Source organism: Diabrotica virgifera, chromosome 8, assembly GCF_917563875.1.
Source record: "Diabrotica virgifera virgifera chromosome 8, PGI_DIABVI_V3a".
NCBI lineage: Eukaryota > Metazoa > Arthropoda > Insecta > Coleoptera > Chrysomelidae > Diabrotica > Diabrotica virgifera.
The window spans coordinates 169,826,409-169,852,858 of record NC_065450.1 but is presented as its reverse complement, the minus strand read 5'-3'; the positions used below and the strand labels follow the sequence as shown (position 1 = coordinate 169,852,858).

At 34.3% G+C, this 26,450-nt stretch overlaps 1 protein-coding gene across 2 annotated transcripts in view; it reads right to left on the bottom strand.

The window, feature by feature from the left end:
- LOC114338405 (molybdenum cofactor biosynthesis protein 1) overlaps window positions 1–23,156 on the bottom strand; it is an 81,337-nt gene extending 58,181 nt beyond the window's left edge. For both annotated transcript variants that reach the window (XM_028288995.2, XM_050658591.1), the window contains exons 1-4: window positions 22,796–23,156; window positions 22,652–22,742; window positions 19,537–19,704; window positions 14,791–15,039 (exon numbers count right to left, since the gene is read on the bottom strand). In XM_028288995.2, coding sequence (XP_028144796.1) covers window positions 14,791–15,039; window positions 19,537–19,704; window positions 22,652–22,742; window positions 22,796–22,876 — 589 coding nt within the window. In that variant the 5' untranslated portion in view covers window positions 22,877–23,156. The remainder of the gene's footprint in view (window positions 1–14,790; window positions 15,040–19,536; window positions 19,705–22,651; window positions 22,743–22,795) is intronic.
- Between the last annotated feature and the right edge of the window lie 3,294 nt (window positions 23,157–26,450).

Here is a 26,450-nt window from a genome sequence, read left to right as displayed (position 1 = left end):
AATAATTATGAATGAAATACTGTACCTCAGAGCTAAACTGTATTAACTCCATTTTTTTGAAAAATTGTATTATTTCACTTTCTACGTAACAGACTTCACATCTTTCATATGCGATACGATATTAAATTATATTTAATGTGGTTCCAAAGATAGGCAACGTTAAAGTGTATTAAGTCCCTCCGTAGTCCCGAGCTAAACAGTCGTTTACACTCAATACCCAGCAAAATAAAAGTATTATCAGTAGTATTGGTGGAGTTAATATCACTTGCACATGTATGAAGTATTAACTCCATGGAACGATGTAAAACCTCGGTGTCCTACTGATAGTCAGTATTCTGTGGAAAATAAATGGAAGTAGAACTAAATGACTAATGACTTCAAGGATTTTAAGACTTTTTACAATAACTGTTCCAACCTTTTATTATCAGGAAAAAACTCAGCAGAATACAGCCTTTCGTATGTCAGATGTTGTCCACTTGGAAGTATGTAGCGATAATTTAGGATTACTTTTTTTAAAACTAATGTTAGTTAGGAAACATTCCAATATGTTGATCTTAGCAGAAATCCTAGGCGTGTTGTTTTCCTGCCGCCCTGCCTGTGATTCACGACAAGCCAAAGGAATTTCATAATTTTTATAAAAATTTATCCCACTCCGATAAAGTAGATGATGATTTATAAAATTTTTCCAAAATAATTGTAAGTGAACAACACTCATGGTCCTTTGAGTTTCGGTTTTCGTTAGGTTTATTTACTCATTTTGTTTTATAGATATTGTTTATTGCATTTAACAAAAAAAAAGAAGTGGTCTTGACTAAATTTTGTTTCATGTATCATATTATCTCCAGATTATTTATTCATGTGTGCCAACTTACCATTATACTCAGCCCTATTCTGTAACTTTTAACAAATCGAATAGAAATGACCAAGTCGAATCGTAATTACCCAAAATCGGAATGTTTGATATCTATCGCGTCATTTTTGTGTTTGGATCGGTATTCTGTAACTCATATCGTAATCGAAATCTCTGACTTCTATTTCACGCGGTTCTGAGGAGGTGGCAACCGCGCAGTAACCAGCGAAATTGTGTTCTGTGACATATTTTGTTACTTGAAATATGACACCGTTGCCATTTCCTCAATGTTTTCATACTTTCTTCATACTATCCTCAAAGTTTTGAGAAGTAAATAAAATATTCGTGTAAATACTGGATGCAAAAAGCTCAAAAGAGGATAAATGGTTTTAAATTAAAGTTAATTAAAATTGATATAAAAAAGAAGATAAACTGATAATAAAAAAGATAAGTGAAGATAAGAAGTATAAATGCTTTTAAATCAAAGATATTTAAATTGATGTTATTAATTCATTATTATTAATAAATTATTTAAAATTGAATTTACTAATAATATGCAATCTTTAAGATTCGATTCCAGTTGAAATAACTGCTAAACAGCTTTTCCCAAAAATGGCATCTTTTCATAATTTGTTCAGACTATGAGCGTTGACTGATAAATATACAAGTATACTGGTATAATATTTATTTATCAATTAACGCATAAGAAGTCTATCGTATGCTATTCTTGTGCATTATACCATTGATTGCAATTGTACAAGAAATATGCGAACAAAATATGGCAACAATGTGAATGGGAAACATTCAGACGCCAAGTAGCAAATAAATAAGGTTAGGTCCAATTATTCATACTCGTACAACATGTCTAAATGAAATATATATAATTCTCTAAACAAATAACACCACAGACTAAAAATTAAGCAGCTAAAAAAAGGTACAAATACTATAAATAATTATAAATAAGTAGTATGTAATTAATTATTTTTATATATAAAATATAAACGTCAAAACAAAACAAAATGCGCTTGCGTCAACCACAATTCCGATAATCGAAATCTCATCTCGACAGGGTAAATGCTGTCGAAGTGATTTCTATTCACATTACGATTGTAGAGATTCCGAAGTAGTTATGGAATACGGATTTGGACTATTTCTATTCGACTTGGGCACTTCTATTCGATTTTACTGACTTCTATCATCGAAATGAGTTACAGAATAGGCATGATTATCTCCCGAACATGGTAATTGTTTTCATGCCAAACAGTATTAACTCCATGTTTTTTCAAAAAATTAAAGAGGTATAAAAAATAACAAATACAGTAATATATAGTATCATTTATACTTATCAAATAGTGTTTATCACATATTTGAAGAAAAAGAAATAAAAATTGTATTTCAAATTTACTCTTTATATTTCTTTTAAACTGCTCTCCTGTAAAATTTCAATTTTGTGAGTTAATACAGTTTAGCTCTGAGGTACAGAATAAGTATTAACTTTTTGGAGAATAGTTAAATATATCTGCATCATTTGTCTAAGGTTTCATATTCCATTCTTTCTAAGGAGCACATTGAGACACATGGGACACCACACATGCAGAACAGCACAAACAACACACTTCACGAAATTCATAGGCTAAGTCGGTTAAACGCATAGTGTCACACAATCCACACAGTAGTTGTGTTGTTCCTAACGAGCAAGTACGTATTCTTTTTCTCATAGGCATCTTTCAGTGCGTCAGTTTTTCGATTTCTTTCTAACGCATTAAATTGTATGTGACAGAAAATAGGCACTTCCGTGATTACTTCCGTGATTACAGAAATTTATAACATTTATTCTAGTTGTAGATAGATGGCGCTATAATTAAAAAAAATTATTTACGAATTATATATATCTACGAATATAATCGTACAATTTATAAGACTATACAAATCAAAGAAAATACCATTTTATAAATGCAATAAACACAATTGATTTGTATTTATGCCAAATTGCACATAAAATATGACAACTGTCAGATTTAACTAAAATGTCATGTTAGAATAAATGTTATAAATGTGTATTATCACGGACTTACTTTTTTTTTCGATCATTTGTGACGCACTGACAAAATGCCTATGAAAAGGACCATACTCATACGATATCTGTGTCTCGAACACCGAGCGAAGCATCTTTTTTGGGGCATTCGTGGCCTACGCTGCACTATGTCTTAATATGCGGGAATGCAATGCTGACCAGACGATACAGAAACGTGGCGTGTGCTGCCCTACGTGGGTTGTGTCGCATGTGTCTCATTATTCCAGTGCAGCATTCCAGTCGAGCGTTAGAATGCCATTGGAATAATGTGAACCTGAATATACCATTCCAGTGATCAATCCAGTCCAGTTGACTGGAATGGCGGTCAGTTTTTCATTCCAGCTCTCCTGGAATAGTGTGAACTGTCAATCCAGTGCTTGATTACATGTCGAACAGTGAATACGCAGTATTGTTTTTTTTTGTGGAATTCTACAGATAATTCCTAACAATGAAGCTGAAAACCAATCTCTTCAGTTTGTTTCTAATAAAAATTTAACTTTTTACCAAAGAACTGTTTAAGTAGATAACAATTTAAAAATAAAAAAATATGAAAAAGAATTTTTTAAGAAACGCTTTTCTTTAGTTGTGAGTGACTAAAATTTAAAATGTTATAAAAAAATTAACTAAAAAGCAAAAAATAAAAAAATCAAACCGAAGGATTATTCGAAAAAAAAACGTTCGTTAAAAAAATGAAAAAGTCTAACACATTCGTTAAAGAAAAGCGTGGGGTGCTATCCTCAAACCGTTTATTCGATGAAGACGCGCCCCACGCTTTTCTTTAACGAATGTGTTAGATTTTTTCAATTTTTTAAGGAACGTTTTTTTTTCGAATAATCCTTCGAGTTTGATTTTTTTTATTTTTTGCTTTTTAGTTAATTTTTTATAATATTTTATATTTTAGTCACTCATAACTAAAGAAAAGCGTCTCTTAAAAAATTTTTTCATATTTTTTTTATTTTTTACTTTTTAGTCTTACACTTTTCAAACATTAAAATATATTTTCATGTTTAGAAAAGGATGTAAGTATATGACAGATACATTTTTTGCATTTATTTCAACTTTTTATACATACATTGTACATTTTCTGTTATTTCTTCATACATTTCTTGAATCAAAATCATTATTTACACCTATTACAGTTTTCGCAGTCTTTCCATCTCTTCTAATACTTCACTAGTGCACGGTGTAGACCCTGTTAATTTCTCGCAATGCAGTTCTTCGATGCGCAAGCCGTCTAAAGGTACGTATCCATAAAAGGGTAAACCTCGCTCGGTGTAGTACGTCGGTGAACGCCGCTCTTCGCTTACCCTCTTCGATTCAACCGGTTTGCGGTTTATATGTAGGGGAGCGCATGCCGTATCCATTTGAGCAGCTACACCGAGCGGGGTTCGCCATTGTATGGATACGTACCTTAATGATCGCACTCGGCTCAATGCAACGTAAGCTTTGCAGGCTCAATGCAGGCTTTTAAGCCTGTCCTTACGCAAACACTTTTGGGCCCAAGTTCACGACAGCGTAGTCAACAGTCAAACCTTGCGTTTTATAGACAGTCGAAGCCCACGACAATACTAAGGGCAGCATTCGTCTCTCTGTGGTGCCATAACTTTTTTTCGCTGAAAACTGGATAGAAATTGGACAGAAACTGGATAAATTTGAAACTTTATTGTTTATGTATGAAGCATAACGTAAACAATTAACGTAAAAAGTGAAATTATGTATAGTTCATATAATTAGTTACAATCTGTAAAAGTTTCAAGTTTCTTCATTGTAAAAAACAAGAGAATTTAAGCTTTTTCCATTAAAATCGTTTTTTTTTATTTAAAAAATAACAAATACAAAATAAACACAAAAAAAATAAACAAAATAAGTTATCAATCGAAGTAGCACAGAAAACGACTATAAATATCGTTCCCATACCACCAGATTGACAACAGGTGGAATACTTTCTTTGGTTACAACTTCCTGAGATTTTCAAAAATTATAAATCATACAGGATGCCGAGGAAATTAAGATGAGAGAATTTTAAATAATTCACAACCCATCTGCTCAACGTGGTAAAAGTTCCAACAAGAAAGATTCCTTAGTACTCAACAAAAGAGTAAATGAATTAAAATGTATAAACATTTTCAATTTCTTTGCAACACGAAAATGCAGCAACTGCTGCAACTGCAAAAAAAACCTCCGAAACCGGTATAGACTCTTCCTGCACTCTCCGATTTAACCAGATTATTATGCAGCTGCTGCATTTTCGTGTTGCAAAGAAATTGAAAATGTTTATACATTTTAATTCATTTACTCTTTTGTTGAGTACTAAGGAATCTTTCTTGTTGGAACTTTTACCACGCTGAGCAAATGGGTTGTGAATTATTTAAAATTCTCTCATCTTAATTTCCTCGGCATCCTGTATGATTTATAATTTTTGAAAATCTCAGGAAGTTGTAACCAAAGAAAGTATTCCACCTGTTGTCAATCTGGTGGTATGGGAACGATATTTATAGTCGTTTTCTGTGCTACTTCGATTGATAACTTATTTTGTTTTTCGGTAGATGGCTTTAGTTCGTCCGCGGCATTTCGTTCTTTGCAATTCGGAAAAGCCCAAAGTATGATACCTGGGGAAATCGGAGAGAGGAGGATATGGGACTACTGATGAGGAGGAAAAAACCTCCGAAACCGGTATAGACTCTTCCTGCACTCTCCGATTTAACCAGAGTATTATGCAGCTGCTGCATTTTCGTGTTGCAAAGAAATTGAAAATGTTTATACATTTTTTACAAAAAAATTTTTGATCGACTATTCGTGTATTGTTCCCGCGAATGCATATGTCTGCAAAATTTCATTCATTTGCATTGAAGAAAAGACAGTCAAATTAACGTCTAAAGATTTGACGCAAACGATTGAACTAAATAAAAGCGTTTAATTAAGGAAAAAACTTAAGTTAATGTTGTAACAAAATTACGCTCAATTAATGAAAACTTAAATCATGTGTCCGGACAAACTGATTTTAATAATGAATATTGCCTCCACGTGCTCGAATTATTGCCTGAACTCTCCTTGGCATGCCTAAAATAAAATGAGAAATGTCCTGTTGAGGAATAAGTTCCCATTCCTCTAAAAGGGCTTCTTGGAACGGATTTAAGATTAAAGCGTCAGGAACACCAATTCGTATCCTTCGCCCAAGCATGTACCTAACATGTTCGATTGGATTTGCGTCTGGACTCAATGCTGGCTAATCCATTACAGGAATGTTTACTTCATTTAAAAACTGTTGAGTGATTCTCGCACTGTGAAGCCTGGCATTACCATGCATCAGAATAAAGTCATTTCCAACAAAACCAGCATAAGGTACAACAAAATCTTAGAGAATTTCATCAATGTACCGGGTAGCTGTTATGGAGCCTCATTTTATGTTATTCTCGGAACGATGTACAGTTACGATCACTGAATAGTTTACACCTTAATTTTTATATTGTAATACTGTAAAATTGCAGTGTAGTACGGATTTGATAAATGTCAAAGTCAAAAAATTTCATAAAGTCAATGCTTGTCAAAAATTTCGCAAGTGTTGAAAAATAAAATAAAACGATAACAAACTCCTCCAAAATGATTAGAATGCATTTGAATGATCCGCAAAAAGCAAGAGCAATTATCAAATTCGAAGAAGGTTGGTCACTCAGGCAAGTTGCTGCAGATTTGAACGTGAGCCATATGTGCATATGGAAATTAAACAAAGATGGGATAATTTTCACTCTATAGCACGGTTGGGCAGTTCAAGAGGGCAGAAGATCTCCACAGATCAACAGGATGAAACGTTAGTAGATTATTTGGATTATTTGAGAGAATCTCCTTTAGCCACGGCTCAAAAAGCTAGCGAAGAGATAGCGTTTCCGGGCAGTATTTGCACTACACGTAGAAGAATTAAAGCAAGTGGACTGATAAATTGTACAGCTGCAAGGAAACCTTTTTTGACTGAGGATCATGAAGAGAACTTTTGGTCTAGGGTTACATTTTCCGATGAAAAAGTATCTGAGTCATATAGAAATGGCCGAGTAAGAGTTTATAGGCCGAGGAATCATAGGTATGATGAACAATATACGCATCATTTAAGAAATAGTCGAGGATTCTCGGTCAACGTATGGGCATGGATAAGTGCTGAAGGCCGTTTGTTATCATATAGAAGAAAAATTAACAGGATTACACTACCAGCATATTCTTGAGAACGCAATGTTACCATCGGTAATCCAGAGATTCCCCAACAACGACTTCATTTTCCAACATGACAATTGCCCGGTGCATACGAGTAGAATATCGAGAATGACTGGAATGTTAATGTTCTTCCGTGGCCTTCCCGGATTGCAGACTATAACCCCGTCGAAAATGTGTGGGCAGAGTTAACAAAGAAACTAAATGGAAGAAACCTTAGACCACGGAATAGAATTGAATTATGGGAAGTAATTGAGCAGGCATGGGAAGAGCTTGTTGGCAATAACATGAGGGGATTGGTGCTCCAATGGTTCTATGAACAGAAGACGGCAAAGTTGTATTGACAATAATGGGGCTTCCACCAAATATTATGGTTTATTATTTATCATTGTTTATCATTATTTAATATAAAATAGATTTAAAATAAAATAGATATTTTAAAACCAGACTTTTTTATTTTCGTTATTAAGACCATAATCCATTTTATTCAAAAAAAAACTTCTTTCTATACTTTCCATTTTGTTAAATTTTGTAAAATATATTTATATTATTTTGATTTTTTAATTTTAATCAACCTATTCTAGGTACACCACTGGTAACGTCACTTTGACGTAAGAGGAGCCTTTAAACGAGGTAAAATTTAAAAAATCGGCTCCTAGATAAGTAAGCCTGTAAACTATTCAATGACCGTAACTGTACAATTCTGTACGTGCCTCTAGAGAAATTCCAGCCCACACCATAATTGAGCCCCCTTGATAGCCTACCCTAGGACTCAAGGTACATTTGCAAAACGCTCGTATGGTGTTCACCATACTCTCTCACGGCCATCTGGAGACCGCAAGGCAAACCTGAACTCATCGGTATATAAAACGTGCCTCCAATTATTTACAGTAAAATGAGCATGGTTTCTGTCAAACTGAAGCCGCGCAACTCGATAGCGCCTAAGAAGTTGTAGACCTGTTGCAGGTCTGCGACTGCTTAAATTTGCTTCTCCAGGCCTTCGTCTAATTGTTCGTTCACTTACGTTAATATTCCGGACGTATGGAAGTTAATTTCGGATTTGTACAGCTGTGGCACGACGATCTCGTAGACTTTGTAAAAGGATGAAGCGATCATCACGAGCACTAGTTCTTCGTTGGGGACCGGTTACAGATCGTCTAGTGCAGGGGTCACCAATTGGCGGACCGCGGTCCGCATCCGGACCGTGGTGGGCTAGTTTTGTGCGAACTGCCATTAAAATAATAATAAAGTGTTTGGCAATCTTGAAAATGTTTGGCCATGAGACTGTACTATGTTTGGCTCAACTTATGTGTGCAAAGCCGCTTTATCAATAATGAGCTTTATTATAAAATACGCATTTGCGAGGCTTGAAAACTCATATGTAAATTATTAGATTTCAGGTTGCCAAGTATCTAAATTGAAGTTTATACATTAAATTTCAATATTCTTATACGTAGTCGCGGTTTATTTCAATATAGACCGTTGTTTCTTAATTGTTAATTAGACGCCTCTACTCGACTTTAAAGCAGCCGGCCGTCGCACTTTATGGTGTGTCTCGGTCGATACGGATTATACGTACTTATGTGAAAAATTCTCAACAAATACTTGACATTTATTAAAAATTTATTATTAACATAGTTGCTTAATAATTGATTTATCTATTCAATTAATTATTGTCGATGTGCTAATTACATAAGCTAATAAAAACAACGATCCAAATTGAAATAAGCCCCGAATACTCATCAGAATCTTGAGATTTAATGTTTGAACTTCAATTTAGGCACTTAACAACCGCAAAAATAATAATTTACACCTAAATTTTCAAGCTTCGAAAATATTAAATCGTATAAAACTCAAAATCTATCAAGTTTTGAGAAAAATGACAAGATCTTTTTTGTTAAGCCACGGTTTGTTAGAACAGTGAGCGACGCACAACTCACAGTCAGTCGAACGCCGCGCACGTCAGTCCAAATCAAAGGAATGGCTTCTGTATGTTAACGGATTGTTAAGTTCTGCTGAGTTACGCGCTCTGAAGGACCGACAGCAGTGTACGTCGACGGTGTGCGCTGGAATCAGCTGGGGTTTGATTTGGACGCAAAAGTTCAGCTGAACTCACGGTGTACAATATGGTGGTGAACTAATTTCATTCAAACAAAAATAAGTTTAGATGATTTGATATATTTTAAATTGCACAAAGTAAATGAAAAAGTCACTTGTATTAAATTGATATTATTAGTATTTAATTGGTATTTAAATTAATTGGTATTATTACTATTATTTATTAAACTGAGGCATGCATTATAATAAAACAACGTTGGTACAAAATAAAGTGTTTCGTTATTATTCAACACGTAACACAATTTTTTTTCTTGCCATATTATACAGATCCCTGATCACTATTAAAGTATGCTTTGATTGAATATATTATTTATTAATATTCTATTTTCATATTTTTAAATATGTACATAGTTCTCTGTTAATTGACCTGTTTTCAGGTCAATACTTTGGGTAAATATTCAAAAAGAAAAGCAGGTTGCCTTTAACAAAAGATACTATAAACCTTTCAGTAGTGCCCTTCAAAGACACCATATGCTTCACGGGAAGCGAGCATCTAATTCCTATTACTATTGTATTATACGATTTATTACTCCTGGTTCCTGTCGCCAGGAGCCAGAAATATACACTTGCTAAGTATCTTTACTTCGAAACCATTTTGGTCAATGTAATGGAAATACAAAAAATGGTCAATAACTTCCACATAAGAGAAATTTCCAAGAAATTTCTGACATTTACATTTCAGTCTGACAAGGAGTCTCCTAACCGAAAACAGTCAATGTCTAAAAACAGAAATTTCTCATTAATGAGTGAATTCAAAATGGGACGAGAGGAAAGAACCGCCTTGATTGAAAAACTTGTTAAAAAGTCGGAAACATCATCGACATTGGCTCAAAAATCAGGTGATCCTTCTATACACATGTTTTTTGAAAGTGTGGCTTCCACAGTATCGAAATTTCGTACGATTGAAAAGGCAAGAATAAAAGCTGAACTCATGAATATTGTTTCGCGATATGAAACTGAGCTGGCTGCAAATTAATTAGGTATATGAATTGGTTCTATTCATAACATTGGTTCCTATACATAACAAATATTTCTTGTGACCAAAAAATTCTTTGGAACCCAATATAGGATCTCAGAGCGTGCATTCGTTTGTATTTTCGCCAGAATCAATTTATAGCAATGGAGAAATGTAAGATACATTTATGATATACATTTTTAAAAAGTTTTCTTTTTTGTACTTAAACACTGTATTTTTATTTTTTCTCTAAATAAAAAAAACTTAGGTACTTCAAAGTTATGCTTAATTTTTCTTCTGCAGAAATCGGATGTTGTCTTCTGTTGTAAGGTTTTTTAGTAACTTCATCCCTTATAAATTGTAATACAGTTTCAAATAAATCCCTGGACAGTCTAAATCTAAAATATTCTCGAATTTTTTCCTCGTTCTGAAAGAATCTTATTTCGACTGTTCATTTAAAGGCACATGAAAACATTTCGTTTACATTTTTATTTCTTTTATTTAAATGTAGTATTATTAACTCTTCTTCCTTCTCCTCTTCTAGGAGTAATAAAATGATTGCTTTGATTTTGTCAGAATTCATTTTTATACGTATACCCTTCGTGAGAACAAACGTCAAACTGAAACTATTTTGAGAACGACAGAATATACTAACAAACCGACCCAGTCAAATCTGCCGTGCGTCGAGTACAACAGATTCTGCTGTACTCGTATGCCGTGCGTCGCTCACTGTTCTAACAAACCATGGCTTTAGGATGACTCGAAAATGCTAAAAACATATTTTCGTGGACAAAAAAGGTGATGTTTTGGATATGTTAAACAAAATTGTTAAATAATTTATGCCCAAAAATTTTGCACGGCACATGAACCAGACACATGTAGCATGAAATCCGGACCCCGAAGTGTCATAGGTTGTCGGAACGGACCCTCAGGGAATCTAATTGGTGATCCCTGAGTCTAGTGTAAGCTTCGGTTGCCAAGAAAGGTGTAAAAATAGGGTGTACAGTACTATTGGATGAAGAGTACGGTCCTGACAATGATAATATACATCACGTTGTAAACCGCTGCGAAATTTATCAGTTTTTAAATGATAAAACACAGTTTAAAATTATTTTGTTAGTTCCTCCACATTGTTATAGTGGAAACACCATGTAAACCTCGCAAACCTGACGTGAGTACCAAAAACCACATCATATTATATTTATATTAATAATAATATAACCTATAAAATATCCAAGAAATATAAATAGGACCAGTTTTGGGCCAAGATCCACACCGGTTTTTGAACCGGCGACAGGGCCGGCCTTGCAACGTCTCCAAAATTAATCAAACATGACTTCGAATAACACCATGAACACTACCCAAACTACATCTCACATCTCATATTCCAGTGTTGTTAACACGTTTAAACAACCAACAAAAGACGAAGCCATAGTTCTTTCTAGTATTGAAGGAACCAAAGTTCAAGAGTACATCATAGCCGTCGGTTCAATAGTTGGTCCACGTAACGTATCTTTCGCTTCCAGAATAGCCAATAATAGAATATGTATATATCTCTCTTCTAAAAATATGGTTGAGTCATTGCTGCATTCCCACAAATACGTCAATATAAAAGAAACTCAAGTAGAAATACGAAGACTTATCACTCCAGCTCAAAGACTGATAATATCAAACGCTGGTCCTTCTGTTCCAACCACGTTAATTGAACAAGAACTACGTAAAATGGGTATAAACGCCGTCTCTAAAATGACTTTTCTTAGGGTAGGAATGCCTGAAAGGGAATACAGCCATGTCTTCAGTTTTAGAAGGCAAACATTTATCACACCTTTAGAAAATATGTCCATTCCCGATTCTTTCATGATCTCTCATGATAATACCACTTACAGACTATACCTTTCTATAGAAGGATTCAACTGTTCAAAATGCAAGACTATTGGTCACCAGGAAACAGAATGTCCTGACAATGATAATACAATGACTTCTAATGCAACCACTTCTAATACAACCAATCTTGACTCAACCAATTCTAATCCACCCACTTCTAATACAACAAATCCTGACCCAACCAATTCTAATCCAACCACTTCTAAAGATCTTCCAGAAACCTCCCAAAACACACAATATATAACAAATCTACCATATAACCAAACAGAACAAAAACCCTCTGACAAAGCCTTAATATCCACCTCTAACGATCACCCAGCATCTTCCCAAAACATATTAGATCAGATCCCAGACGTACAGGTCTCTAATAACCAATTAAAATCTACCATAGAAACTGACGACATGTCAAGACCTACAAATAATACAAATGAAACAAACACTTTAAAAATCCCAACATCATCAACTTCCAACAAGATCAGCAATCGTACTCCATTAGAAATAACACAACCTAAAATTATTCCAAACGTCACAAAACATCTAAAAAGGCTCATCTCATCGTCTCCAGAAATCAACGAAAATACCACACAGACCGATTCTCATATCTTCACTTCTCCAGTAACAAGGAAATCAAAGAAAAAAACAAAAACGTCTAAAAGAAATTCTCGAGATGAACTTTTACTTTCCCTAGAGACAATTAAAGACAAAATCGCAAACAGATCACTACCATTTGTCCTTAACTTCGACGAAATATGTGACTTTCTCGAAAACACATTAAACGCAAAACATCCCGAAATAACCTCAAAAAACTATTCGAACGAAACAGCCGAATTAATTCAGATCCTTAATTTTGTTCACGCTTATACCCACAATTCAAAATTAAAAAATAATGTAACTCGATTAAGAAAGAAACTAAGCCCCAATAATTTCTCTTCCACAGAAGAGACCGATGAAACACATTCTCAGTCAGAACTCGAAAATGTCTAACCCCTATATATTACAGTGGAATATCAATGGGTTCTACACCCATTTAAAACAATTAAAACTTCTAATAAATGAAACATGCCCTAAGATCTTATGTCTTCAAGAAACTCATTTTAAGCAATCCAATATTAATCTTCAAAACTACCAATGTTTTCCAAAAAACAGAATAGCACAACAGGCAAGTGGCGGAGTAGCTATCTTTGTAACAACAGACCTAGAAGCTAAGCCAATCACATTAAGAGTGTCCTCAATTTCAAAAAGAAAGAAGATCCCATAGAATCACAGACGATGACCTCAAGACAATCCTCACCAAAAAAGTTTCATCAGTGTTAACATATTTAAAAGACATCAAATTGTATAACTCTATATAATGTAATACTTTGTATTGTTATATCCACTAATAACCCTGCGCGGTTGATGTGGTTTTGTGTTTTAAATAAAAAAAAAGTACTATTGGATATTTGATACTTTTGAGCAACATATCGCTCACTTCTTCCGTCGTGATGCAACGCAACAATAGCAGCCGCTGTATCGGGATTTACAACCATAATTCTTGAGATTAAATCAAAGCAATTCAACTTCAAATTGTGTTTGACACTTGATTCGACTTGACAGTTTACTCACATCAACAAGAACAAAAGAATAACAATGGAATACAAATAGCTACCTTTGCCCTTTTAAAAATAATAAGAATAGTGTATTCTTTATTTCTGATTTTTTATGCATTTTTGTTTTCACCCAATTTTGAAAAAATGTGAAAACTTATGCACGCCCGTCTGTCCGTCCGACGGCGAATATAACTCATCCGTCATTATACCAGGTAGAATGACAAGTGAGGTGTCAAATGAAAGCTAATAATCCAAGGATGGTAATACAGGTGAGAAATTTGACCTCGGCTATCTGTCCGTCTGTCCGTCCGACCGCGAATATAACTTCTCCGTCATTATACCAGGTAGAATGACAAATGAGGTGTCAAATGAAAGCTTATGATCCAAGGATGGTACTAAAGGTGAGAAATTTGACCTAGCCTGTCTGTCCGTCCGACCGCGAATATAACTCCTCCATCATTATACAGGTAGAATGACAAATGAGGTGTCAAATGAAAGCTTATAATCCAAGGATGGTACTAAAGGTGAGAAATTTGACCTAGGCTGTCGGTCCGTCCGAGCGCGAATATAACTCCTCCGTCACTATACCAGGTAGAATGAAAAATAAGATGTCGAATGAAAGCTTATAATCCAAGCGATGGTACTAAAGGTGAGAAATTTGACCTAGGACTTCCGGTTTGAGAAAAGCAACCAGAAGTACTGTTTTAAAGTCACCGGAATAGTATATAAGTGATATATTATTCGACGCGCCCGATTACTTTGGGTGAAAACCTAGGACTTACGAAGTCCAATTACTTGTTTTTTCGGATAAGCACTTAAGTTTCATTAGAAATTACTTAAAAAAGTTTGTTTCGTTTTTGTTTACATTATTATAATAATAAAAGTTTGAAGAGAATTAAAATTTTAAGTTTTTATTTTAAAAATGCAAGTGCTCCGTTTTTCGTGACGGTGAGTGTATAAAATTTGGGTCATATCTATCACAGTTCGACAGTTCCAGTTCTATTTTACAAATCGAGTCATTATTTGTGGAGTTTTTTTATACAAGTAGTGAAAAGTCGTGTTTAACTGAATTAAAAAGACTAGTTGATAAATATTTCTCTATAAGGATGTACAAACTTACTTTTCATGACTACACAGTTAACTTTTACAGGATTATATCCAAGTTGTAATGCAAGATCGATGCCCATCATCACTCTTTGCCATCCCTTTCTACGAGCCATAACCTCATAACGTTCTGGCTTTAAGGTGTCCAAACTTATGTTTAAGATGTCTAGTCCAGCTTTCTGTAAGGCTACCAACTGTTTTGTTAATACTAAACCGTTGGTAGTCATAGCAACCACGTCTAGGCCTTCGAGTTTTTTAAGATTATCTAAAAAGAAAAACATGTTAAAAGGACATTTATTTTAAAAATTAATTTATAAGGTGTTATGTTAATCAAATAAAAATAATATCAAATATGGAGGATACGGCACCGAAATCGAAACAGATCAAATACCTTCAAGACACATTTTCTTGGGGCAAAATGACAAAATATAGGTATAGATTCTTAGTCCAATGTGAACATCCATCGATTATATCTTTAACTGCAATATTATATTATTTCGCCCCCTCCCCTCCCCAGCACTGCTACCAATGCTGTTTAAATAGGTAAGTTACTAAGGGTGACACATCACTGATTCACTAACTTTTTGGCGCCCTCTTGTGGGAACAAAAACTGTTCTTTATGTTTTCGTTTTAAGTTACAATTATAAATATTGGCTATGAAGCGTGTGTAATTGTTGAATAGTAACTTCCAGCCACGATCAGCTCAGAGTCATAACAGGATTCCTTACTAGGCATGTGCCAGTCAAGGTACACTTGCATACAATGGGGCTTTTTTATGAAGACTTGGCAGAGGACCAGAAACAGTCAACCATATCTTTCTTGTCTATGGTGTACCTCAATTTATATCCCGCTACACAAAAAAGGAACTACTACCAGATGTAGTCTAAGAGCTAGTGAACCCTCCGACTAACGGTCGTCCTGTAAGGCTAGAAATTTTTCTATTGATAATTCATAGCACACCAAGGCTAAAAACCATGACCTGGCAGGCATCAGCGGTGCACGTGTATCTACCAGGTGAATCGAAAAGTGCAAATTTAGGGGGTAAAATAAACTTTCTCCTGTAAGGTTTAAATTTAAGTATGTGTTTGAGTAAGTCATTTAGAAGAAATGTGTACAATGACAGGCGATTCTGAAGAGCATAAGACCTTGCCAGGCGAGGGGAAAGATTAGGGGTTTTTCCTAAAATTATTCTTTTTGCATCGAACAATTTTTTTAGGTTTTTTGAATCATTCCAAACAGAAAAGGTATTTAGTGATTTTTCTCTTAAGTTAATAGTTTTTGTTATATAAGCGATTGAAAATTTTGAAAATTGCGAAATTGGCCATTTTTAACCCTAAATCGGACATTTATCTAAAAATTTCAATGTTGCCAAGGTACGTAGATATTCTTTAAACATTGATTGATGAAATCACGAAGAGTTTTTTGCAATAAAATATCGAAAACCCCTTTGTTTTTTTAATTGCTAATCAAGCGGGCGCTACACTGTAGTATAAGTGAGGACGTTTGAGTTTGCATAAATTCATTATCTCGAGAATGGGCCAATTTCAAGAGAAATCCTCAGACAGGTCGATTTTTATTTTTGAATTAGGACTTTTTGGCATATATATAATACTAGTGACGTCATCCATCTGGGCGTGATGACGTAATCGATGATTTTTTTAAATAAGAGTAGGGATTGTATGATAGCTCATTTAAAAGGTTATTTAATTCTCTATTCAGTAATATAAACATTAACATAATTATTTATACAGGGTGTACAAAAAAATGTTTTTTCTATTTGTCAAATTTAATCAAGGTTAATTTAATAAAAAATATTTTTTTGTACACCCTGTATAAATAATTATGTTAATGTTTATATTAGTGAATAGAGAATTAAATAACCTTTCAAATGAGCTATCACACAACCCCTACTCTCATTTAAAAAAATCATCGGTTACGTCATCACACTCAGATGGATGACGTCACTAGTATTATATATATGCCAAAAAGTCCTAATTTAAAAATAAAAATCGACCTGTCTGAGGATTTCTCTTGAAATTTGCCCATTCTCGAGATAATGAATTTATGCCAACTCAAACATCCTCACTTGTCTTATACTGCAGTGTCGCGCCCGCTTGATTAGCAATTAAAAAACATAGGCGTTTCCGATATTTTATTGCAAAAAGCTCTTCGGGATTTCATCAATCAATGTTTAAAGAATATCTACGTACCTTGGCAACATTGAAATTTTTAGATAAATGTCCGATTTAGGGTTAAAAATGGCTAATTTCGCAATTTTCAATCGCTTATATAACAAAAACTATTAACTTAAGAGAAAAATCACTAAAGACCTTTTCTGTTTGGAATAATTCAAAAAACCTAAAAAAAATTTGTTCGATGCAAAAAGAATAATTTTAGGAAAAACCCATAATCTTTCCTCTCGCCAGGCAAGGTCTTATGCTCTTCAGAAGCGCCTGTCATTGTACACATTTCTTCTAAATGACTTACTCAAACACATACTTAAATTTAAACCTTACAGGAGAAAGTTTATTTTACCCCCTAAATTTTCACTTTTCGATTCACCTGGTAGATACACGTGCACCGCTGATGCCTGCCAGGTCATGGTTTTTAGCCTTGGTGTGCTATGAATTATCACTAGAAAAATTTTTAGCCTTACAGGACGACCGTTAGTCGGAGGGTTCACTAGCTCTTAGACTAATGTGAAAACTACCGCACACTGTCACTAATAACACATGCTAGTAAAATCTTGTTACACATCATCAAAAACAGATTAAAAACCTATCTACATTACCAAATACCTCAGGATCAAGCGGGGTTTGTAAAGGGTAAAGATACAAGGGAACAAATCCTGAACCTGAGACAACTCATTGAAAAGTCTAGAGAATTTCAAGTACCTATGGTTATATGCTTCGTTGACTACCAAAAGGCATTTGATTGTGTGAGCTGGATAAATCTGTGGTCAATTTTAATAGAAATGGGCACACCAATGCACCTGGTGACACTTATTAAAAATCTGTACCAGTCCAATATAGCGACAGTACGACTAGATCATAAGTTCTCAAACCAATTCAAGACCGAAAGAGGTGTTAGACAAGGATGCGTGTTGTCACCTGACTTATTTAACATTTATGGTGAACATGTCATGAGGATGGTTTTAGAAGGATGGGCCGGTGGAGTAACAGTAGCTGGTAGGAAAATCTCCAATTTAAGATTTGCTGATGACACTACACTTATAGCAGCAAATCCGCAAGAAATGTTTGATCTCCTGCGAAGAGTTGAGTACAAAAGCAATAAAGTTTGTCTGAAAATCAATAAAGCTAAGAGAAAAATAATGGTGGTCGACACATTCGACACTATTCAACTAACATGTTACAGGAATACCAGATATTAAACACCTTTGTCTATCTCGGGTCTAGTATAACTAACGATGGTAACTGTGAAGCAGAAGTTCGGAGACGTATTGGTATGGCAAAAAATCCGATGAGTCGCCTAACTAAAGTTTGGAAAGACAGATCTATCTCTCAAAATACCAAGATGAGATTGGTGAATGCCCTTGTATTCTCAATATTTCTATACGGAGCAGAGACTTGGACTCTTCGCGCATGCGAGCGCCAAAAAATTGATGCCTTTGAGATGTGGTGCTGGAAAAGAATGTTGCGCATACCTTGGACAGCTCATAGGACAAACGTTTCCATTCTAAACCAACTCAAGATTAAAAAAAGGCTGTCCACAATATGTCTGCAACGAATACTGCAATTCTTTGGTCACGTGGTTCGCAGAAGTGACGACAGTTTGGAGAGATTAATTGTTTCTGGAAACGTTCCGGGGAGAAGATCAAGAGGACGATCACCAACTAGATGGTCCGACCAAATAAAGAATTCAGCTGGAAACTCATTCTGCGATGCTCTTAGAGCAGCTGAATATAGAGACCAATGGAGAAACATTGTTAGGAATATTGGAAGAAATCACGATCCTCAGTAATGGGGAAACGACAAGAGAGAGAGAGAGAGAGAGAGAGAGAGAGAGAGAGAGAGAGAGAGAGAGAGAGAGGGAGAGAGAGAGAGAGAGAGGGAGAGAGAGAGAGAGAGAGAGAGAGAATACTTTTTGGAGATCGGTACCCATCCACTAGACACTAGAGCTATAAAATCTGGTACTGAGTTCCAGAATTCTCGGATAGGTAGGGTTCCACTTTATAAGAGGTGGCTTTGGAAAAAGCTTCCAGCCACTTCTAATCAAAGTCAAAATTTGATCAGCATAGTAAGTACAAAGTTAATTGCTAAATTTACCAGACCATTCGGTCTGAGTTCAGTGATCAGTGTATAACAAAGACGATTCGATTATCTGTTATAGTTTGGGTTGGAATATTTGTCCATCGTGTTGTTGGTCCATTGGTTCCAGGTATTTTGACTGGAGATGTGTATTGGGAATTGCTTAAGATAAAACAATAAGCGATACTTTAAAGATCACCTAATATAACAGAACAGAGTTCTTCCGCAGTTTGATCTTGTGGTTTGGTACTACTTGAATTAAACATTTTCTAGGTATTGTATTAGAAGAAGGGCATTCACTGAATAGCCTCCACACAAAGGGTCACGTAGTGGATAAACCCCGAAGATTAGAAAGAGATGCAAGGACTGCTCACATCTTTTTTCTCTGTCGTATGTGGGGAACAGGATTAGATTGCAGCGTCAAGTCTAGGTATTATATGTCTATGTCTGAACTGCAATTCTAATATATTGAGTAAAGTTCATTAGACACTTACAGATTATGTCTCTTAGATCCTTCCTAATAGTAGGCTCTCCACCAGTTAACCTTATTTTATTAACCCCCTCCCTAACAAAAAGCTCAGCTACTTTTAACACCTCATCTGTAGTCAAGAGCTTAGATTTTTCTGACAGCTTTACACCATCTGCTGGCATACAGTACTGACCTAGAAAAGAAACATTATTAATAAAAAAAAATTTATAAAAAGGATAACCTCTATAAAAAGTGGCTTATATTAATTTACACAGAAATTATATTAAGGGGTCTATTTAAAAAAAAAACTATTTATTTTGGAATTTATTGTGTGACATTTATGGTAATATTAGGTTCTACAATTTTTTTAGCTTAATAAATTAAATCTTAAAATATGCCAAAAAAAATATTTTATATTTCAATAATCACTTTGAAATTTTATGTTTCAGGATCTCTATTAATTCCAATCACTGTAGCAGTGGAGCTATGTTTTCTTTTGCACGGTAATAGAAGATGGCACATAAATCGTTTAATTTTCAATATTTTTTTGTGAAAATTGTTTTACGTATATTTCTTTTCACAATAATGCTCATGCACATTTTCAAAACAATTGGTATTTATAGTACTTTTTATTTTAGAAATTCCCAAAAAGTATATGAATTTCATACTTTTATACTAGGGTAGCCCTTTAACCGGGCATCCGACAGGTGAATTTTTTTGACAAGAACAGACAGGTGGGGTGTGACAAACCCCAGCAACTGAAAGAGTTAAAGAATCTCAAAAAACATCTATGCGTTTAGTTGTCTGTGATATCTGGAATGTCAACATCTGAAAGCTGGTTAGGATAGTCACTATTTACATTCTCTATTTCTTCTCTTACTTCCGAATCACTCTTGTCAATACATTCGTCACTGTCTGGTTTATCCCATAAGGCCCAAAGGAGTGCTTGTTCTCGTTCGTAATTCAATTTAGCTTAAACTAATAAAAAAATATGTTAAAATCTGTAATAAGTATTATTCACTTATTTATAGAAGTAAAAGAAAATAAAAACAATTCTGTAGAAGGTACAAAATCAGACATGTGGGGTGTGACCACTTTCAATCCAAATGTACTTGCTGAAACTAAGCAGACGACTAAAAGCTATGTGTCATTGCATAGATGAATATACAATAGAAAGCTATCTAGCCGCTAGTTCCATTACATGTAAAAGTTCCTTATGTTTTAGGCGCTTCAGTATTGTTGGGGTGTACTACACCCCACTTGTTGGATGCTGGGTTAAGACTTCATTTATTAAGCCAAAAAATATAAAACCTTATGCTAACGTGCTATGTACTAAGAGTATAAGTCATAAAAAAGATTCTTCGGGATTCTTCTATATTTTGAATTATATAATTAATAAGGTATTACCAAAGTAGAATTAAAGTAGAATTTATAATTACTTAATACATAGCACTCTAGAATAAAAGTCACACCAAAACAGTTTTTTTTTTCAAAATTGACACATGATAAAGGCCCCTTAAAATAAATTGTGGTATCTGCTGGGAGCGTTAACTATGATTATAGGTCATGTGCATGTGGTACTCTCTTGCGATTTGAGTCACTGAAGCGCTGTCGAAGATGCCATATCCCCTCCATGTCAACCCTCCCGGCAGACATACTAAGGGCTGGTTTGACCAACAACAAATAAATCAGTGTATAGTTATTTATCGAATAAAATTTATTACTCAATTATATTTTTATTGTGTTGCAATACACTTTTGATAATTTACAGTTAAACTGACGAATTTTCTTTGTTATAGATATTTAAAGCAAGATTAACTTGTCGATTTATTCGAACAGTAAATATTTATTTGATTATTTCATTCATAGGAGATTCTGACCAATAGAAAGCTACAGAAATCTGAATTAAATAGATAATTTTTGATAATTGCCTGTCGTTAAGTATATTATGTCAGATGCTCTTCGTTGCTACGAAAAAATACATTCAGTGACATTAATGACAATTAATGTTTTAAAAATTATAAAAGTGATGACTTTCAATCGTCAAATATTTATAAAAACTTTGTGTTTAATTGTTCTAATTTGTACTTACATAAATAAATTACAATAAAATTTTGGTTTTGAACAGTTTTATTCATGAAATAATCGCAACAAATTGCATTCGAACTCTAAAATTAATATAGAATTTTAGAGCTCTTGTGCAATTACTACTGATAATTAAATACATAAAATGTTATTTGACGTTAGTGAAACATAGATATTATGTCAGTTTATTGGTTGAATAACTTTATTCTTCGATTAAACTACTATTTGTTGTTGGTGAAACCGGCCATAAAACTGATATTTATATGTAATGTATGTCAATTATGTTAGCATTGATGGTGTAGTAATTATTACTTATTTATAAGCAATCAAAATTTCAAATTCTATGGAAACTAGAGAAGAGTGTTTTTAAATTTTTAAGAACATCTACAACTTTCCTTGTTAATAAATATTTGCAGCTGCCAGGAATATTGAAAATATTTAACATGAGGATGACAGCATCAAGAAAAAATGAAATGGAAAAGCATTATCAAAATCTAAAATCTCCTGAATCATTTAGAACAGTGTTTCCCAACTGGTGGGTCGCGACCCACTAGTGGGCCAAGGACAGATTTCCGGTGGGTCATGGCGTGGCTCTTGCAGTAGCTTAATGACATACAGTGTACAGAATAGTGTATTATCATGGGTGAGGGATGGGTTGCAAATATGAAAAAACATCAGAAGGTACATCAGATATAAAAGGTTGGGAACCACTGATCTAGAAGAGAAAGCTGGAGTATCAGACATGTAACGAGAGGTCCCAAATACAGGTTGCTACAAAATATTATGCAAGGGAAAATAGGAAAATTCAGTCCAGGACGAAGAACTTCTATGGTTGAAAAACTTGTGAGATTGGTACCTATGGCACCAATTGGCAGTGAATAAAATTAAGAGAGACTATGATGGTAGTCAACGTTGTGAAAGGACATGGTACATGAAGATTATTACAATTTCTAAATGTTAAGTTTTTCATTACACTTTGAGCACATTAAAAAACAAAAAAGATAATGCCACTTTTCATAGACTTAAGCATTTAAAATAATGTTTAGATACTTTACATCTTAAATTGCACTTTTCAGTTAAAGAAATTCTAAGGTAGGTGTGGTTTCTTCCAAAAAGATCAGTAAGGGTTTCTGCTTTAACATTTTCCTAAAAAATTGAGATATTAGTATTAAATAAAACCAGTTAAAGTCCAAAAGAACCTTTGTGGCAGCTGCTGATACTTCTGTAGAAAATCGTCTCCTTCCTATTTCATTAAAAATTCTGAGATATAATCTCTGCATGTCTGTAACAATAATTGGTGAAACTAAAGAATTATAAATGGGTTTAGGTTAATCACTAATGATATCATTTGAAAACCTGTATTATATTCGCAGTTATTAAGCTTTTTGAACTATGATTACTATTTTTATCTTGAGATAGTATTATCGGTCTAATACACAAAGATAATACACTTAATTTCACAAAAAGTAGTTTGTAGAGAATGCAAAAAACTTTTTAACAATAAAACTTCAACAGCACAAGAACTAATTATAAAATAAATAAGTTCGGTAAGAATGGAAAAGTAGTTATCTATCAATGACATTGACACATTGACATCAATTTGTAAACAATTTGACTCGATTCTACATCCTGACCCACTACTTTGCGCCGTGTAATTTGGGTTGCCTACTGCGAACTTTTTACATGTGTTCTTAACATGACATGTTTTGACCAGAGGCGGCTCTAGCCCATGTAGCGCCCGTGTGCAGTCGATGCTCTGGCGCCCTTTGGTAGACGCGAAGTCAAAATGGAATAGTCGAATAGGTACCTACCTATTCCTAGTACTAGAACATAGAGTATTAGAGGGTATTAGGTACACTTATATTGTAAACAAAAATCCAGATGTAAATAGTCCAATATTAAATGATGTCGGGAGCTAATAGATATTCACGGCGTCAGAAAAACCTACCCAAAAGAGCCCCTGCATACTTTTTATCGGCAGATAGTTAACCTTCAAACTAATTTGTCGGCCAAATATCGGCCGACAGTGTAATCAGTGTAAGCTAACTAGAACTTATTGCGCACACACGACGATTGTTTATCGGTCGATAGTTCAATTCTCTCCTAGTTTTGGTATCCAATACTTGTGCAGTGCGAATATTTTTGAATATTTAGCGAAAAAATGGCATCGTCTAATTCACAATCGTTAATTGTAGAAACCTGCATGGCCCAATTAGCATGACTAGTTCATTGAAGGTGACTAGATCATCCGATAAAAGGCGAAAAACTTTTTTGGGTAATCAAGTAATTTAGAATACATTGTGTAGAATTTTCCACTAAATAATCTATCACTGAAAATTCATCATCAGCATCATCAACAGCTATTCCATCCATCGCCAGAAGTAAGCCTTCTTTAAGTGTATCCATTCGTTTTAGTTTGTTGTTTTTTTGCATCCATTCGTGACCAGCCATTCACTTGATGTCATCAGTCCATCTTGTTTGAGGTCTGCCTCTACTTATTTTGCTAGTCCTTGGTCGCCATTTAAGAATTTGCTTCGTCCAACGGTTGTTTTCCATTCTTCCTCTGTGTCCTGCCCAGTTCCATTTTAACATGACCATCTTCTGGATCATGTCTGTTACTTTTAACCGTCATGTCGTCATATTTCTTTCACTGTAAATTATGATGCACTCAATACTCTCGGAATCTCTTCTTGGATTTCCTCCTCCGTTATATTAGAGCGATAATATGTCTGGATAATTTTTTCATTGTGCGACTACTAACTTCAACAGTCAAATAAGAACTTTAGTACTAAATCGTTCGAGAATAGTCGGTCGGCTGTTGATAGTGTGCGCCCTCTTCACCAACCCGACTGTTTAGTTGGCTCAGTATGCGTACTAACAGCCCATCCCGACTAAACTATCTGCCGATAAAAAGTCTGCAGTATGCTGGGCTCCGCATACTACAGTGTTTTATCTTACCAGTGTTTTAATTTTTGAAGGAACGAAAAAGTGTCATTATTTTGCTTTAAAAGTTCGAAGCGTTCGTCAAATTTAGTAATTGAGGTATCTAATAGGTAATAGTAAAAATTTACTTTAAAATATATTTTCGCGTCAGTTATTGATTCATCTTCCGCCTCCTATTTAAAAAATTTTCATATTTTATGTTGAAACAAAGTAAAGGACCCGCTCTTTGGTGCTCGGTGCCCCTAAAATCCCGGCGCCCGTGTGCACCGCACACCCTGCACAATAGGTAAAGCCGCCCCTGGTTTTGACATGACAACTAAACATTGTTTACGTGTACATAATACAGTGATGAGTAAGTATGTATGGTTTGTGGATGAGTGCACTAACATAGCCACCGGAATCCAACGATCTGTCAAACTATTCCAATATGTCTGGCGATTGGCATGCAATACATTGAAGGCATATGATAGTATAGTGTTATTTTAGTATTTTAAAGTAATTTTCGTATTTTATGTCCATGTAAGTATTGCTAAATACTTCTGTGATATAGTAACAAATATTGGTTACATCAATAAACTTTAATAAGTAGTTAAAAAGTTTTAACTAAGTAATTTGGAAGATTGAAGAAAGCTAGGTTAACAAATTTTATGTTTTATAAGTTTAATAAAAAATAATATTGAGCATCCCTAAAATAGATTTTAGGTAAAATCATCGGGGTAATATATATTTTATTATTTTAGGTACTTAGTAATACCACATTGTATCTTAAATTTGAAATTTTAATTTAAATAAAGTATCCAATAAAACACCGGATAAAATGCACCGGAATGACTGGAATAGTGACACAAAGTACTAAACCAACACATTTTGTACAAAAACTTAAAAAAACGTCGTTTAATATTATTTGAAGCAAATTTCTTATGTCACAAAATTTTAGGTTTTTTACTTTAGGAGACTTTAGTATCAAAAGTTTGGTTGTTAATTGTATCAAATTGGTACAATTTTAACAACTCTGGCAACGCTGAATTGCCTGCCATACGTCCTGTCATTAAAAATCACGTGGTTTGGATTGCCTAATTAATCGGTCTACCAATAGATGTTGCCAAATTTCAACTTCATGGCTTGTTAAGTAAAAGTGGCTATGGCACTAATAACCGGCAAAATAGCGCAAAAGATGGAAAACATAATACATTGCGAAACAAAAAGAGATGAAACTAGTGGAGATGGAGATGACCGTTATAAACGTATAAATTAAGATTCCATTACATAGTTTCCCACCTTTATCAGAAGAGTATAACAACTGTCACTGTGACAGTAAAATTTTATAAAATACTCCTTGTCACAGACGTCTAAAGGTGGGAAACTATTTAATGTCGTTTATAACGATCATTTCTACCTCCAGTAGTTTCATCTCTGTATTATACACTTTTCCGCATTCCACGCACTTATTAATTCTTTCCACACCGAACATTTTCGTTGCCAAGAAAATGAAATACCTACTCAAAAAGCAAACACTACAGAACTGCGAACAGTAGAAATGATTGAATCGGAAAATTTATCTATTTAACAGCTTCAGCTATCACTGTTCAATTAGTAATTAGGTATACAAAGAGTCTACATTCTACCACATCCAATATCATTTTAATGTTAAATATCATGTAACTGCAGTAAATATCGATTTTTATTATCACTAACTAGTCTTTTCAGCGTTTTTCTAAAAACAATTTTAACGATCACATATACCTAATGATCATGCACACATGCCATAATGAAATGATTCATTGAATGCGCTTCGCAATTAAGATCTAGAGTTTAAACAACTAATTAAATTTCGGCAGCCCTAGCTTTTCACCGACCGTCAAATGACTTTACATCAATTGATTTTGAATTTTGAGTCTATACTTTCCCAAA